Here is a 13,839-nt window from a genome sequence, read left to right as displayed (position 1 = left end):
TCAGCTGTTGGATCCAATACAAGATAGAGGACATATCAGGTGCCGCAAAGCACACTAAAATGTGCCATGTGATTGCACCTGATCCACCGCCAGTTTAGTCAATCAGATAAGGTTATGACACTGACAATTCCCCCCAAACGCTCGAGATGAAGGATGATAGATCGAATATGATTGTTGTCAGTATATTGTACCGAGTCCATATCAGATAAGGTTTCTTTTATGAGAGTGGGCCCATTTGATTTTCGCATCATAAGTAACAAAATATTTGTATCACATCTCAGTCTAAAATCTAAATGGTGATTTATTTGACCGTATAGTGTAGTCATCACCGATATGGCCTTTGCTGAACTGGTAACCATGTTGAGCAGTGGGAACCTGTACCATTACTTGGCCTTCCCTTATGCGCCTCCATGTCTCCTCATCTGATTCCTCTATAAACCAGTAGCAGCCCACCCCACCTTCTTCCTCTGATGCTTTTGATGCTTGCTCTATAGATTCAGCAACGATCTCTCCATCTTTCGAGACTTGGATACACATATCAATATCTGATCTCTCCTCAAAGCTTGTGTTGGAAAGTGACTCCATACTCGAGTAAAATTCGCCTCTCAATTTTCCATATCTACTTATTTTTGGAATCCCAAAAAGCAAGTGGGGACCCACACGACTTCCAGAAATGCAAAACTCAAACATTCGTTCGAATGAAGCCTGCAAGTCTCACAATTGTAATTAGAATGAATTAGTAGAGAAAAATGATATGAAATGCACTAAACCCCTCACTCTAATGGAGATACTCTTCTTGATTAACCAACAAGTTACCTGTGACAATCTCTTCATCAGATCGCCTCCTACGCTTTCGCAGCCACGCATATCTAATGTTCTCAATTGTTTGAGACTTTCAATGCCTGGCACGTCAGTCAGATCCTTGCATTTGTAAATATTCAATTGCCGTAAAGCCTTTAGGTTCGAAACATCTGGCCCTCTTTTCAGAACGACACAATCTAAGAGAGAGAGACTATTGAGAGAAGAGGGAAGCTGAGGGAGAGACTCCAACCAAGGGAGGCCTTGTAAGCAAAGCTCTCTTAATTGGGAAATGCCATCAATGAAATCAAGATGTAGTACCTCCTCAAGATCTTCTAAATATAGCCCACGAAGGTTTTTCAGCTTGCCTACAAAATCAAGAAGCTTCTTCGATGAAGTGCTACCACCCATTTTTAGATATTTCAGAGATTTCAAGTCCCGCAGGCATTCTGGAAGAACGGAAATTTTTTGGCAACCTTGAATATTGAGCTTCTCTAAAGACTCAAGCCCTCCAATAGAATCTGGTATGGCTTCTATTGATGTCCCTCCAAGGTCAAGATATTTTAGGCATTTCAAGTCCCCCAAATGTTCTGGAAGAACAAAAATCTTTTTGCAACCTTGAAAGTTGAGCTCTTCTAAAAGTTGAAGCCCTCCAATAGAATCTGGTATGGCTTCTATTGATGTCCCTTCAAGCTTAAGATGTTTTAGGCATTTCAAGTCTCCTAAACGTTCTGGCAAAGCAGAAATTCTTTCGCAACTTTTAAGGTTGAGCACTTCTAAAAGCTGAAGCCCTCCAATAGAATCTGGTATGGCTTCTACTGATGTCCCTCCAAGGTCAAGATATTTTAGGCATTTCAAGTCCCCCAAATGTTTTGGAAGAACAAAAATCTTTTTGCAACCTTGAAGGTTGAGCTCTTCTAAAAGTTGAAGCCCTCCAATAGAATCTGGTATGGCTTCTACTGATGTCCCTTCAAGCTTAAGATGTTTTAGGCATTTCAAGTCTCCTAAACGTTCTGGCAAAGCAGAAATTCTTTCGCAACTTTTAAGGTTGAGCTCTTCTAAAGACTCAAGCCCTCCAATAGAATCTGGTATGGCTTCTACTGACGAGCATCTAAGGTTAAGACATTTTAGGCATTTCAAGTTCCCCAGATGTTCTGGAAGAACAAAAATCCTTTCGCAACCTTTAAGGTTGAGCACTTCTAAAAGCTGAAGCCCTCCAATAGAATCTGGTATGTCTTCTACTGATGTCCCTCCAAGGTTAAGATCTTTTAGGCATTTCAAGTCCCCCAGACATTCTGGAACAACAGAAATCCTTTCGCAACCTTTAAGGTTGAGTTCTTCTAAAAGCTGAAGCCCTCCAATAGAACTTGGTATGGCTTCTACTGATGTCCCTCCAAGCGTAAGACGTTTTAGGGATTTCAAGTCCCCCAGGCATTCTGGAACAATAGAAATTTTTTTGCAACCTTGAAGGTTGAGCTCTTCTAAAAGCTGAAGCTCTCCAATAGAATCTGGTATGGCTTCTACTGATGTCCCTCCAAGATTAAGATGTTTTAGTGATTTCAAGTCCCCCAGACATTCTGGAAGAACAGAAATTCTTCTACAACCTTGAAGGTTAAGATGTTTTAGGCATTTCAAGTCCCCCAAGCATTCTGGAAGAACAAAAATCCTTTTGCAACCTCCAAGGTTGAGCTTCTCTAAAGACTCAAGCCCTCCAATAGAATCTGGTATGGCTTCTACTGACGTCCCTTCAAGGTTAAGATGTTTTAAGCATTTCAAGTCTCCTAAACGTTCTGGCAAAGCAGAAATTCCTCGACACAGTAAAAGGATGAGGAATTCAAGCGATGTCAGCTCACAAAGACTAGTGGGTAGTCCAGTCAATTCGTTACACTCGTACATGCTCAAGTGAACCAACTTCTTAAGATGTCCAATTGAATCATCAATTTTAGTCAACTGCTCACAGTTCTCGAGCAACAACTTCACCAGGCACGGGAGAAGAGTAAAATCAGGGGTCCTGATGAGCTTACTACAGTCTTGGAGATTGAGGACCTTCAGCTTTGGAAGCACCTACACATCAATTTTGTTTTCATTTTTAATTAACAACGCATGCATCCAAAGTATGAGAAACAATGTGAGAATTAAAGATGACTTTGAATGTTGTTCGTTCCCAAGGATGAACATCTTGTAGATACAAACAGATCCAATTAGCATAGAATATGGTTTCAGGAAAAAAATTCTGGCAGTCTCCTCTATTTACGTACAATTTGAAAATAGAAAAACTCTCTAATAACATAATCTTATAAGAGAGTGTAGGGTTGTACCTTGAGAATCTCAAAGACAGATCAATTAAAATTATGGATTTTAGCCAAGAGAGAGGGAGATTAACATGTTGATTATGGATTTTAGCTTCGGTTATGGATTTTGAATTGGATCTAAAAGCTAAAAAATATTTAAAATTTAGGTAATTTGAGAAAAAATAAGAATTCATATTTTTGGATATATAAATGTTGTAATCATTGTTATATGGGATCAAATTATGAAATTTTATCAAAAAATTATGGATTTTAGCCTCTAATATAGATCTCAAATTGGATTCAAGTACCAAAAAATATTTAAATTTTGGGTAATTTGACAAAAAAAAATAAGATTTCATATTTATATATACACATATAAAATTGATATATAAATTACAAATAAACAAAAAACCCTAAACTACAAGAAAAATACACCATAAATAAATAAAAAAGCACTAATATAAACCCTAATACACACAATCAAAGAAAAACAACCCTAATCAAATACAAGAAAAGCCCTAATCAAATCAAGTATAAAAAAAGCCTAATTAAAAATTTTGATTCAAAGTTCTAATCAAAGAAAAAAATCTCTAATCAAACCAAAGAAAAACTCTAATCAAATTTAAAATCAAAACACTGATTAAAGATATTTGATTCAAAGCCCTAATCAATGAAAATCAAACGAAAAATAACCTAATCAAATAAAAAAACCTTGATTAAATATATTTGATTCAAAGCCCTAATAAACAAAAATCAAAGAAAAAACCCTAATCAATGAAAATCAAATGAAAAACAGCCCAATCAAATAAAAAAAACTTCATTGAAGATATTTGATTCAAAGCCCTAATTAATGAAAAAACCCTAATCAATGAAAAGCAGCCCAATCAAATAAAAAAACCTTGATTAAAGATATTTGATTCAAAGCCCTAATCGATGAAAATCAAAGGAAAAACTCTAATCAAACTAAAAACAGCCTATTCAAATAAAAAAACCTAATAAGACTAAATATAAAAAAACCTAAGTAAATTTTTTTTATTCAAAGCCATAATCAATGAAATTCAAAAAAAAAAAAAAAAAAGCTAGCTTATGCAGCTGCTTAGGGTATGCCGACTAAGCAAGTTGGCTATGACCCTTACACATCTCTCACTCAAATAGCCGCAGTTTCTCAGCCATTGACTAATCCAGGTACCTCATATAACAAGGCAGGAGATTGCATTGGCTCTGCCTAAAGCAGCATTTGAATGAAGGGGCTCTTTTAGTTGATCCACCACTAGGCTAGGCTAAATACGATCAATCTGTCTGCATGTTTCACGTAATTTTTTTTACCGCTATACATCGTTAGAGGACTAACCATGTTACCCAGCTCTTCAAATTCACCTCCTGATACGTGGAGCACAACGAGTTCCTTAAGAGCACGGCCATCAAACAGGGGCGTCTTCAATCTACAGTGTTCCCAGCTCAAATATTTTATTTTGCTTGGGAGTTGTATGGGTACATTATCTTCAATTGCGTCGCCGACACCTCTAGAAGTGCCATGTATGCAAAGCATCCTGAGTTGGGGCATTGCTGAAAGCGCTCTCAAGCTCAAAAGCTCGTGTCCGTCCGGACTTAGATAGAGAGTGATGCCTTGGATGACATGATTCTTAGATCCCTGCAAAAAGTAACAAACAAAACAGACTACGTACATCAAATTTGGTGAGCACCAGCTCAAACCAACCAAGGCGTAGCCTAAGCAACAAATTGTCACAAGGAAGTCGATGAGAACTGAGTCACTTAATGGGCCCACCTCCTTGCGAGGTAAACCTGGTGTGGGTTTATGTACTAGCTAGCGGAATTTGATCCTGCGCACGTCTTTATGTTAATGCTCTCACGCAACTCCCACTAACCATGCAGGGTGGTAACAAATATTGTTTCCCACTTATTTCTTTTTTTCTTGATAGAGAAAATTTTCTTGGACATTGTGTCTAACCTCTTTAACTAGAATTTGAAATATTTTATGGAAACCCATCGATTTTTATGAAATATATAAAATATAAGTAGTTGACTTCTTGTCACCTACTTTTGTATTTTTTGCCATCTTCGTTTTAACAGAATTTTATTTCTCTTTCCAAAAATAAAAGTATCATCCATAGCAACATTGGAAGAGGGAGTTGAGATCAAAGGAGCCGTTAACTGACATGGACCAAGTGCCATAGCCAACGTCTTTTTTTGCATGGGGGGGGGCCATCAGTACAGAGTGAAGGCCCCACATAAAATGCTGTCACGTGATTAGCTATTGGCGCTTAGCCGCTCCCTGAATCTCAGCTCTGGTGGGCCCCACAAGATGGCATGCATAAGTTTTTTTTTTATGGTTGCTAAGACTGTCAATTAAAAGCATCGTTTAAAACCTCTTCAGGTTGCCCCGGTGACTCGGCACGGACAGGCTTTAACAAAACTTGGATCAGTCATGCATATATATATATATATGATTATACATTTACTAATATAACTCTACATTAAATATATTATAAAAATATCATACAATGTATATTATATATAATATATTAATAAAATATAATAAAATATAGATAATAGATCCGGCCAGTCACCATAATAGATACATATATTTATATATTTTATATAAAATAAAAGTTAACATGACCCGGCCAGTCACCGATGTACATGAAAAGAATGATTGACTTTCAAATTTTCTGAACAATTGGCATGTATGTTTACTATGTACATGCATCTATGTACACGTGGGTTGCTGGGTACATGCATCTAATATATTTCTAAGCATGTATATACATCTAGGTACTGCTGCGTACATGCCTCTTTATTTCCTGAAGCTTACCCGAATCTGAATATCAGTCCTTTTATTTAACTAGACCCAGGTGGACATATTACATTGGATTCAAGTGTCTTATTGAAAATCAGTCCATGTCTTTAAATGAGAATCATAACCCATGGGACTTTTATCAAAATTGGGCTTTTGCATATGTATGTAAAAGTCCAGTTATTATATCGAAGCCAAATTTGTTTTTGTTTGTTCTTATTAAACTCTAAAACTGATTCATTTTTATCAAGCTAAATATGATTAATTCCCTCAAAGCTAAATCTGGTTATTCATATTAAAAACTAAATTTTTAGTAGTGTTATTAAAGCTAACTTTGAATCCTTTTAATTTATCAAGGTTAAATCTGATTTTTTTGTATTCAAGGTTGAATCCGATCTTCAAAAGTCAAAATCTGGTTTTTTTTACCTAAGCTAAATCCAATTGTTTTTCTCTTAATTGAACCTGGATTTTTAATTGGCTTGAATCTGGACTTTTGTCCGAATTGTGAATCCAGATTGTTATCGTGTTCAAATCTGGATTTCTCAACCTAATGGAATTTGAATGTTATCATGCTTGAATCTGGATTTTTTTATCCTAATGGAATTGGGTTATATATCATGTTCGAATCTGTTTTTTTGTGTGTGTAGCATGGAATATAATGGTGTTGTAAGGCACAACGACGTTCACAAACTTGGAAATGGCCCGGATTTGGGCACATGATTGGAATAGACCTATGAGGTGCAGCAAGTACACCCAAATTATGAAATTAATATACACATACATAATCAAATGTTTAAGGCTGGACTGGTTTAAAAGTACCAAGGCACACTGAATGGGTTAATTTAAATAAGTTAGACAATAGTTTGGGAGAACTATGCCAATGAGCCAAGGTGGTAGGTTACCTGTGTAGGTACCTGAGCTATTAAGCCTTAAGTGCAATGTTAATTGAGTGGTCCGACAATAGACGGTAAAAGGTTGTCCGACAGCAGACAATGGTAAAAAGTGCTCTAGCAACAAACGACGGCAAAGGATGCTCCCGTAGTAGCACACGGCGGCAAAAGTTGCTCCTCCGAAGGTGTAAAGGGTGATCCAGAATGGAGAGGGCGACATATTTCGAGGTTGAGACTCTTCAAGCAAATGTGTTTATTGCTTAGGGTGAAAACAAAAGGTTATCCCCCATTTTCTGGCTGGAGGAGATTTTGGTACATTACTAGAAACGTTGTTTCATGGCGCTAATGGCAGGAAAGGATACTTAAGTCTTTGCAAATGCATCGGACTTTGATGCTAAGTGATGCAGACACACAAGGGAAAACGATCCCCATGTGCTTACATATGTGGCGCTCATTCAAACCCGAGAACACGCACCTCGTGTTCCGGAGGGAACATATAACCTGCTTTGCATAAAGACGGTGCCCAATACACATAACACCGTGCCTGACACGCATGGCATGATGTTTGAAACCTATGACACAACATCTGACATGCATGACATGGTGTTCGACACCATTCCTAACATGATAAAAATGCTTATAAATATATTGTTTTTAATTTTTAATAGATAATATATATTTTATTATATATAAATATATAATATATTTACAATCATGTTCCGGTATCTTAATTTTTTAAAATTATGAACCGTATCATGTTCCGGCCTCAAGCTAATCATCATCGTATCCTTTACCCTCACTTGCATCCATATGACAGTTCTCTAACATAGAAAGATGTCCCCCACCATAAACAAGCTCTCATGTAAACAATACACATTAAAGAAGGACTAGAGCTTCTCTTTTTCACAAGAAAAAAGGACGATTTGAGGCCGAGAACTAGATCTGCTCTCCAATTTAAGTCACTTGTGCTTAGTTTTGATCAATATTTTCCAAAATTAATAGAAATTTCTTACTCGTTTAGATATCATACCCTTGATGAATCCAATAATCTAAAAGACTAGCTCATATTATAATCTTGCTTTCTAGAGCTTGTCCGAACTAACACGAGCTTTCTCGTCAGTTCATTCATGGGACATTAATGAGGCTTTTTGAAGTCTTGTAACATGTGAAGCACTCAAGTAAACAGGAATTGTATGACAACCCCAAAGTGAAGCAGCAGACTCCACCATTTGAATTAACCAAGGTTAAACCCAGACATTGGCTGAGAAACTATTTTGTGTCCTTGATTAACCCAGACATTGACTGGGTCTATGCTATGTGAATTAATAATAAAGTCAGTTTAATTAGGTTATAATCACTCTCATGTCAAAGGCCAATGTCTAATTCTACAAAAACAAATGACAGAAACAAGTTTAGATAATACCTGTGTGTCTTCCAACACGTTCAATATTTCATCCCTGTCCCAGAGCCTGCTGCGTTCCTGAGGATTCAATTTCCCTTCTTCTTGTACTATCGCTCTTCCCATGTCTCGAACTTGGTCATGCATTTTAAACTTAGAATCATCCCACACATATTTCTTATCGATTTCAATAAGACACTTGCGTTCAAGAACTTTCAGTGTGATGTCTGGAAAATAACCATAATCATCCCACATATATTTCGGATATTCCACCCCTTCTCCAATAAAAAAACATGCTATGTCTAAAAATATGCACTTTTGTTTCTCATTTAGACCTTCATAACTTATTTTCAGCCTTTCGTGAATATCTTTATGTTGATCTCGTTTCAATTCTTGCAACTTTTGTTGCCATTGTATTTTGTCTCTTATGTCATAAAAGAGTGACCCGAAAACTTTAAGGGCTAGTGGCAGGCCCCCGGTTACTTTCACAACTTCCTTGGATAGCTCATTGAAATCTGACATTGGTTGGCCACTCTCAAATGCATGGTGACTGAATAGCTGAAGTGATTGCACATCGTCCAGTTCCTTAGGGAGATAAATTTCTTCCTTTTTCAATCCATACTTTACGAGTACATCTTCATCCCTTGTTGTGACAACAATCTTACTTCCTGCACCGAACCATTCTTCTTGCTTTCGATCCTTTCGGTAGGCTGTAAACGCCTCAAGTTGTATTATATGGTCCACATCATCAAGAATCAAAAGAACTTTCTTGGACTGCTTTCTTTGTTTGATCAAACTAATTCCTTGTTCAACGTTGTCTATTGGTACTTTATGGAAGAGCTTTGCTTGTAAAGAGGGTAGCCCCTGTTTCTTTGCATTTTCCCTGACATCCGAGAGGAACCAACTGTCTTCAAATTTAGGAGAGAACTCATTATAGATGGCCATCGCAATTGTGGTCTTTCCAATCCCGCCCTTCCCGCATATTCCAATCATGCAAACACCACTTGCTTCAGTCTCCAACATTTGCTTCACAGCATTTATGGAAGAATCGATCCCAATAGGTTGTATGAAAAATGGGACCTTGCTCAATATAGTAGAAACCTTTTGTGCTACAAGTGTGATTAGTTTTACCTCGTTCCTGCAATTTGCCAAAAAAAAGTTTAAATTGATGAAAACATGTTTGTGTGTGTGTGTGTGTGTGTGAGAGAGAGAGAGAGAGAGAGAGAGAGAGAGAGAGAGAGAGAGAGAGAGAGAGAGAGAGAGATGTTACCCATTTTCTATCTCAGGGAGATGATACCCAGAAATATCACCTGCTGTTCTCAAGTCACGCTTCCACTCATTCACCTCTTTCTTATCCAAATTTTTATTACTTTCGTGTTCTCTGAAAGCAACTTCAAATGTTCCCCTCTGATTTCTTACATCAGAAGGAGAAACATCAAAGAATACAGGAATTATTGGCCTCCCTTGCCCCTCCTTATTGTTGATCTCTACCATCTTTGAGATCTCCTTAAGGCACCATGTAGAATCTGCGTAATTCTTTGAGAAAATGGGTATAAAAATGTTGGATCCCTCCATATATTTGAACAGCTCGTCAATGCTCTGACCCTTTTCCAAATCTTCACTGTCGATGAAGGCAGATAGACCACGTTGTTCTAGTGCTTGGTGAAGATGACCCGTGAAGCCTTTGCGGGTGTCTTTTCCCCTAAAGCTTACGAATACGTCAAAATGATCATGCTTTGATGGCACAGTTGATGGTCCTGGCTCATCCATCTTCCTCTTCTCCCTTGTTTCTTCAAATAGAGCCATAGTGTTTTCCTGTTAAAACAAAGCAACTGAAACGTTTAGTAGCTTACTCAAGGGATGAACTATTCCTATTATCACTCACTCTATCCTATAGATGGTTGACTATTCATTGTTTGACAAAAGGATTGGAGGAAATGAACTGTCTTAGAAGTTTGTAAAATGGCACTTACACCCACCAAGAAAGGAGAGGATAAATGATATGGTGCACCACATACACTTACTCCCTAATCACATGTAGAGAATGGAACCTGCCTTCAGTTTGCTATATTTCTTTGGGAAATAGTCCTACACCAAAGATGGTTTTGAGGTCTATAAAATTAAGGACCCTTACTCTCACATCATCTTGCATTAAAGGTGGCTGCATGGAGCCCTACATGAATTGGGATGTGGACAGCCTCTACTCTATTATTTTCTTTTATTATTATTTCTTCCTTTTAAGCGGAGATGAACCATCTTCGTAACTGGTGATATTTTTAATTCTCGTGTTTAAATAATTTTCTTGTCAACGAATGATTTTATCGCTTTTCTCAATCAACGCATCACTGATATTTGTGAATACGATTTGGAGATCACTTGAAGGGAGAGGGCAAAAGTATCATTTTAATCTTTTACATAAAGTTACTTGATATAAAAAGCAACTCAAGCAGTCACAAGAGGAAATTCTTTTGAAGGTAAGCATTCATCTTAAATAGATTGAAACATGAGTCAGCTAACATAAATTTTCCATATGTTAGATGTCGTCTATATGTACATCATCCTTACGCTGAGTGGCTCCAATCAAGACGGGCTTGGAATGACCGTAACAAAAATTAAGAGTTATGATCGGTACAATCACTCAGAAAACTTGATCCAAGTCCAAATCCTAAGATTTAAGTTGAATCCAGAATACATCAATTAGCTCCTTACATCCCGAACCGATTATACCCAACTGAACCCGAGTTTACTAGATTCATGGGTTTGGGTTGGGTCCAAAATATGGACCCATTTAGAAAATGGGTCCGATCCTGGATTTGTAAACCCAAACCTATTTTAGCGCCCTGGACTTAAAGGGTCCAAAATTGCTAAGACACCAACTAATGGGCATAGTCCATAGTCAGCAAGGGCAGTTGAGATATTTTTCATTTTTTTTCACTTAAGGAGGGCATAAAAAAACTCCAACCCTCTCTCTCTCTCTGGTTTTCCCGTTTCTTCTTCTTCTTTGGCAAAGAGAAAAAACAGACATACATATAATAAAATTGTTGTGATACATATATATCGCTTTTTTAATGATTAACTGATACGCTGATTTTTCTAATTAATATTTTTGTGGAAAGCTAATAAGATGATTCAAGTCATATGATCAACTATCAATTTTCATATTGGGAATGATTTTACAGGCAAAACCTCATGATATTTTAAAAATATTGGGAATTCAAATTTCTCCTGATAATATCGGGAAAATCTCTAAAATTTATATTTATGTGTTATGCTAATGTTTTCTTGTTTTTTTGCTTAACATATATCTTTTCTTAGTTATATTTATCTTCATGTTTAATTGCCTCTTTGCTTAACATCTACTTTTTCTTAATTTTTCCAACTTTTTTAAATTTTCCATGAGATTTGCCTGATATTTATCCAAAAAGGGATAATATTCAAGATTTTCTCTTTTGTAATAGAACCGTATGGATGTGGAACACAAAGGTTGAACCATGCACATAAATTTGATCGCTGAAAAAATGATATTTTTATGTAAAAAACAACACTAACTAAGGTTTCTCTCTAGCAAACAAACCATGCTGAACGCATCTATGTTGTCAGATAGAATCGATACAACATGAACCTATGATTTTCAGCTCAACAGTTTCTTACTTTCATTAGTACCCAATATAAACCCGAAGATAAATAGTCAAGTTTTCAAGAAATTGCCCACGTGATTGCTTAAAAGGAGTCAGTTTGGGCCTCCCTTTTCTTTAAATTAATGAATATCACCATTTCTCTTTCCTCCTCTTTTAGCCCAGAAAGAAATAAATAAAACCATGGTTTGACCTGGTTGCTCTCTCAAAACGATAACCTCCTCCTCCCCCTCCCCACACCATCCTATCTAAAGCCGTTAAACACATCAATCGAAACATCAACCGTATGTCTACACAATAGGCACGTTTGAGTACCCTAGATAGGATAGCACAATGGGGGAAATAGTACAACAACGATGGAGTAGGGAAAATAACCTCTTCGGTCACTTGCGTTTGCTCAAACCCCAAGCATCCTAAGCAATTAATCAGAAACGCCATTCCTGTAAACAAAGCAGAGAGAGAGAAAGGGTTCAGCACATAAATGGCATCCAGCTTATAGAAGCTCAGCAACCCAAAATAACAGGACAACCAACAGACCAAGCAGAACCAGGAAGCCCAAACTCCCTGATCAGGATCTCATGTGCCTCAAAAGATTTTCGGAAGATGGATGTTTCACCAAACAAGGATCGTGAATGGATAGGTTGGCCAGTGATTTTGAGGGTGGTTAGTACTGATCTTAGTGGATCTAAGAATACCTGATCTAGCAGGCAAGATAATCATGGGCTTGGAAGTAAGGGGTAAAGCAAGGGAAATCCCACATCAAGGAAAAGATAGAAATGTCTTACAGGACCCTGCAACTCTATAACTCTGTTGTATCTCTTATAAATCTCTTCTCCCTGTTGAATACCCTATGTTTCTGTGATCTACAATTAGATTAGTGCTGCATAAATAATGTGCACGGATCCGCCGTTTAGCAGTTGATTCCCGGTCGATAGAACCACCAAATTTTCCTAAAAATACTGATCACGTCTCAACAACATTGGTCTTTAATAAGATTTATTTTCAACTCCAGAATATAATCAATGTATAGATCAAGTATGAAAGAAACTACCGTTCACCAGAGATCTGCTTGCTACAAACTTGATTAATTATGCACCAGGAAACAGCTACAAGTTTAGGGCGTACTTTCTATCCACAAACAACAATAATGGAAGCAAGTGGAACACAGGGGAGAGGGTCTGTGAGATTGAGAGGGATGATACCAACAATAATGGTTTTAGATCCAGTGCAATGATGTTGTTGCATGAAATTGCGAGGAAGCAGAGAGCGCTTATGAGGGTGGTTGGACAGAGCAAGTGGAGGATGCTTTCTTCCAAAAACTGACAGGCTGTACCCCATTACGGCAGCTAGGTAGAGTGGCACATTCAAAGTGTGCAATAATTGCAGATGTGCTCTGACCATATTTCTGTCGTAGCACTTCTAAATGCCGTTGATCTCAAGATGAACAGCATCCAAATCCCCCATCCCACAGCTGACAGGCTGTACCCCCATTAGGGCAGTTGGTGGAGTGACACGAATCCTACACGAATGAGATGCCCCCATCACTCTTTTTTTTTTTTTTGTCGTTTGTGTTTCTCATGAACCTTATCAGAATGATTTAAAATGAACGGCTTTGATCTTCATGAATGAACGACATCCAAAGGCAGGTAGGTAGGTGCCTCTGAAGTGATCCTCTCTACAATAATTGCACCTGATCTGGCCTCCACCCGAAATGCATGTGGTTATATTGGATTCAGAAAAAAATATATATATAATAAAAAAAATGTAAACTGATTTGAATGCAACCACGCTAGATTTTGATCTAGATTTGAACTAGATTCGGCTTAAAGCACCAACTTGAATCCAACCAAATCCGAAAGCAAAATTATTTTAATAGATCCAAGGCCGAATGCATATTCGAATTTACTTAAAGGATCTTTGAGTGAAAAAAGGATTTACTTAAAGGATCTTATAAATTTAAAAATAACATGTCAAATTTGGATAAAATATCTCACAATATCATATCCACGAA

At 37.3% G+C, this 13,839-nt stretch overlaps 1 protein-coding gene across 3 annotated transcripts; it reads right to left on the bottom strand.

Annotated features, from left to right (window-relative positions):
- Window positions 1-211: 211 nt before the first annotated feature.
- Window positions 212-13,148, bottom strand: LOC149836023 (uncharacterized). Of its 3 annotated transcripts, none has more exons than XM_090008938.1 (7): window positions 12,366-13,148; window positions 12,204-12,268; window positions 9,464-10,008; window positions 8,218-9,331; window positions 4,441-4,740; window positions 817-2,862; window positions 212-705 (listed from the first exon to the last, which is right to left on the bottom strand). In XM_090008938.1, exons 2-7 carry the CDS (start codon window positions 12,264-12,266, stop codon window positions 283-285), a joined length of 4,491 nt encoding a protein of 1,496 aa, XP_089865064.1. In that variant the 5' UTR covers window positions 12,267-12,268; window positions 12,366-13,148; the 3' UTR covers window positions 212-282. The 3 variants fall into 3 exon arrangements, with proteins under 3 accessions (XP_089865064.1, XP_089865063.1, XP_089865062.1); XM_090008937.1 differs by having other exon boundaries at window positions 12,204-12,778; window positions 12,880-13,148; XM_090008936.1 differs by having other exon boundaries at window positions 12,880-13,148.
- Between the last annotated feature and the right edge of the window lie 691 nt (window positions 13,149-13,839).

The sequence above is a fragment of the Nuphar pumila genome, chromosome 6 (genome assembly GCF_984573655.1).
Source record: "Nuphar pumila chromosome 6, dmNupPumi1.hap1.1, whole genome shotgun sequence".
In the NCBI taxonomy this organism is placed as follows: domain Eukaryota; kingdom Viridiplantae; phylum Streptophyta; class Magnoliopsida; order Nymphaeales; family Nymphaeaceae; genus Nuphar; species Nuphar pumila.
The sequence above is the reverse complement of the archived record's forward strand: the minus strand, read 5'-3'. Positions and strand labels throughout refer to the sequence as shown.

Coding starts and splice junctions, on each gene's coding strand:
- LOC149836023 (XM_090008938.1), bottom strand. CDS start 12,266: ATGGCGTTTCTGATTAATTGCTTAGGATGCTTGGGGTTTGAGCAAACG. Junction 10,009..12,203: donor AAACGCAAGTGACCGAAGAG/GTTATTTTCCCT, acceptor TTGTTTTAACAG/GAAAACACTATGGCTCTATT. Junction 4,741..8,217: donor ACGTGTTGGAAGACACACAG/GTATTATCTAAA, acceptor TACTTTTTGCAG/GGATCTAAGAATCATGTCAT.